This window comes from Vigna radiata, chromosome 6 (assembly GCF_000741045.1).
Source record: "Vigna radiata var. radiata cultivar VC1973A chromosome 6, Vradiata_ver6, whole genome shotgun sequence".
NCBI lineage: Eukaryota > Viridiplantae > Streptophyta > Magnoliopsida > Fabales > Fabaceae > Vigna > Vigna radiata.
In genome coordinates this window covers 35,544,142-35,545,397 of record NC_028356.1, presented here as the reverse complement: position 1 = coordinate 35,545,397, position 1,256 = coordinate 35,544,142, and the positions used below count along the sequence as shown (strand labels likewise).

Genomic DNA, 1,256 nt, shown 5'->3' with positions numbered 1-1,256 from the left:
CAAATTTAATTTTATATTAATAAATAGTATAAAATTTACTCTGAACACTTCAAGTCTTAACAACATAAATTCCATTACGGAATAAAAATTAGTATTTGGATAATTTCTCGTTAGAGCCCAAGTTGTCGGAAAACGAGAAAGACACATATTCTCTGACTTCCTTCGCAACCACATCGCGAAACCCCGCCGTCCAACCTCGGCCGCCGCTTCCCGGCGGCGCCAGAGTCAGCGCAGTCAATGGGTCATCCCCAAAACGACGTCGTTGGGAGACCCTGCGCTTGAGCGTGGCGTTCCAGTGGTTCTTAACGGCGTTATCGGTCCGTCCCGGAAGCATTCTCGCAATGGCTGCCCACTTGTTCCCTAACCGGTCGTGCGCGTGCAAGATAATCGCGTCCTCACGCGTGGTGAACGGTCGGTGCTCCACCGTGGGACTCAGCTGGTTGCACCACCGAAGCCTGCAAGACTTCCCAGAACGGCCCTTTACGTGTAGGCTTATCAAGGCCCAGTTTTTCGGCCCATGGGCCTCTACAAGCCCAGTGAGAACCCTATCTTCTTCCGCACTCCACGTCCCTCTTACTCTAACACCATTGTTGCTGTTATGATTATTACTAGGATTGGATTCAGAAGCAGAATAATGAGAAGAGAATGAAGAAGAACATTGTTTGAATCTTCTCATTTTACTTTTTCGATTTGATTTTTGAGTCAGTCTGATTTTGGTTATATATGAGAAAAAAGAGTGTGAGGTTCATGCACGAGTGCAATTCAAGGGAGCTTCTAGGAAGGTGGGTGAGGGATTATGTAATTTAGGGTTTGGAAAATGTGTCTTGCACAGTCTCTTCAATTATTTAGGGTTTCTAGGCTTAAAAAATTTATTTATTTATTTATTTTAATTCTCTGCTTTATTTTATCATGATCATAAAATATAATAATTTAAATAATTTATAAGAGTTTCTTTATTGTAAAATAATAAAAAGAAAGCTGAATTTTCATTATGAAATCCAAAGTTTGATTGATTAGGTTGTAGAGTTGCAACGTTGTATTATTGTTCTTACTATTCTTGATTTCGGTTTGTGTTATGTTGTTTCCTTTGACTGGTTTTGTCGCATTGCTATTTACGTCTTTTTTCTTTTCATTAATCATTATTCTCTTTATCTTCTTTTGTTGGATATAGCTGCTAATAGTTTCAATTCAAGACTATAAACAAACACAAAACTGTCATTTGCAAAACAAATTTAACTCGTTTTATTTTGTTTAAT

General features: G+C 38.9%; 1 protein-coding gene across 1 annotated transcript; it reads right to left on the bottom strand.

Moving 5' to 3' along the window:
- Window positions 1-953, bottom strand: LOC106764453 (transcription factor MYB44-like). Its single transcript, XM_014648737.2, has one exon. The coding sequence runs from the start codon at window positions 674-676 to the stop codon at window positions 89-91; it is 588 nt and encodes a 195-aa protein (XP_014504223.1). The 5' UTR covers window positions 677-953; the 3' UTR covers window positions 1-88.
- Between the last annotated feature and the right edge of the window lie 303 nt (window positions 954-1,256).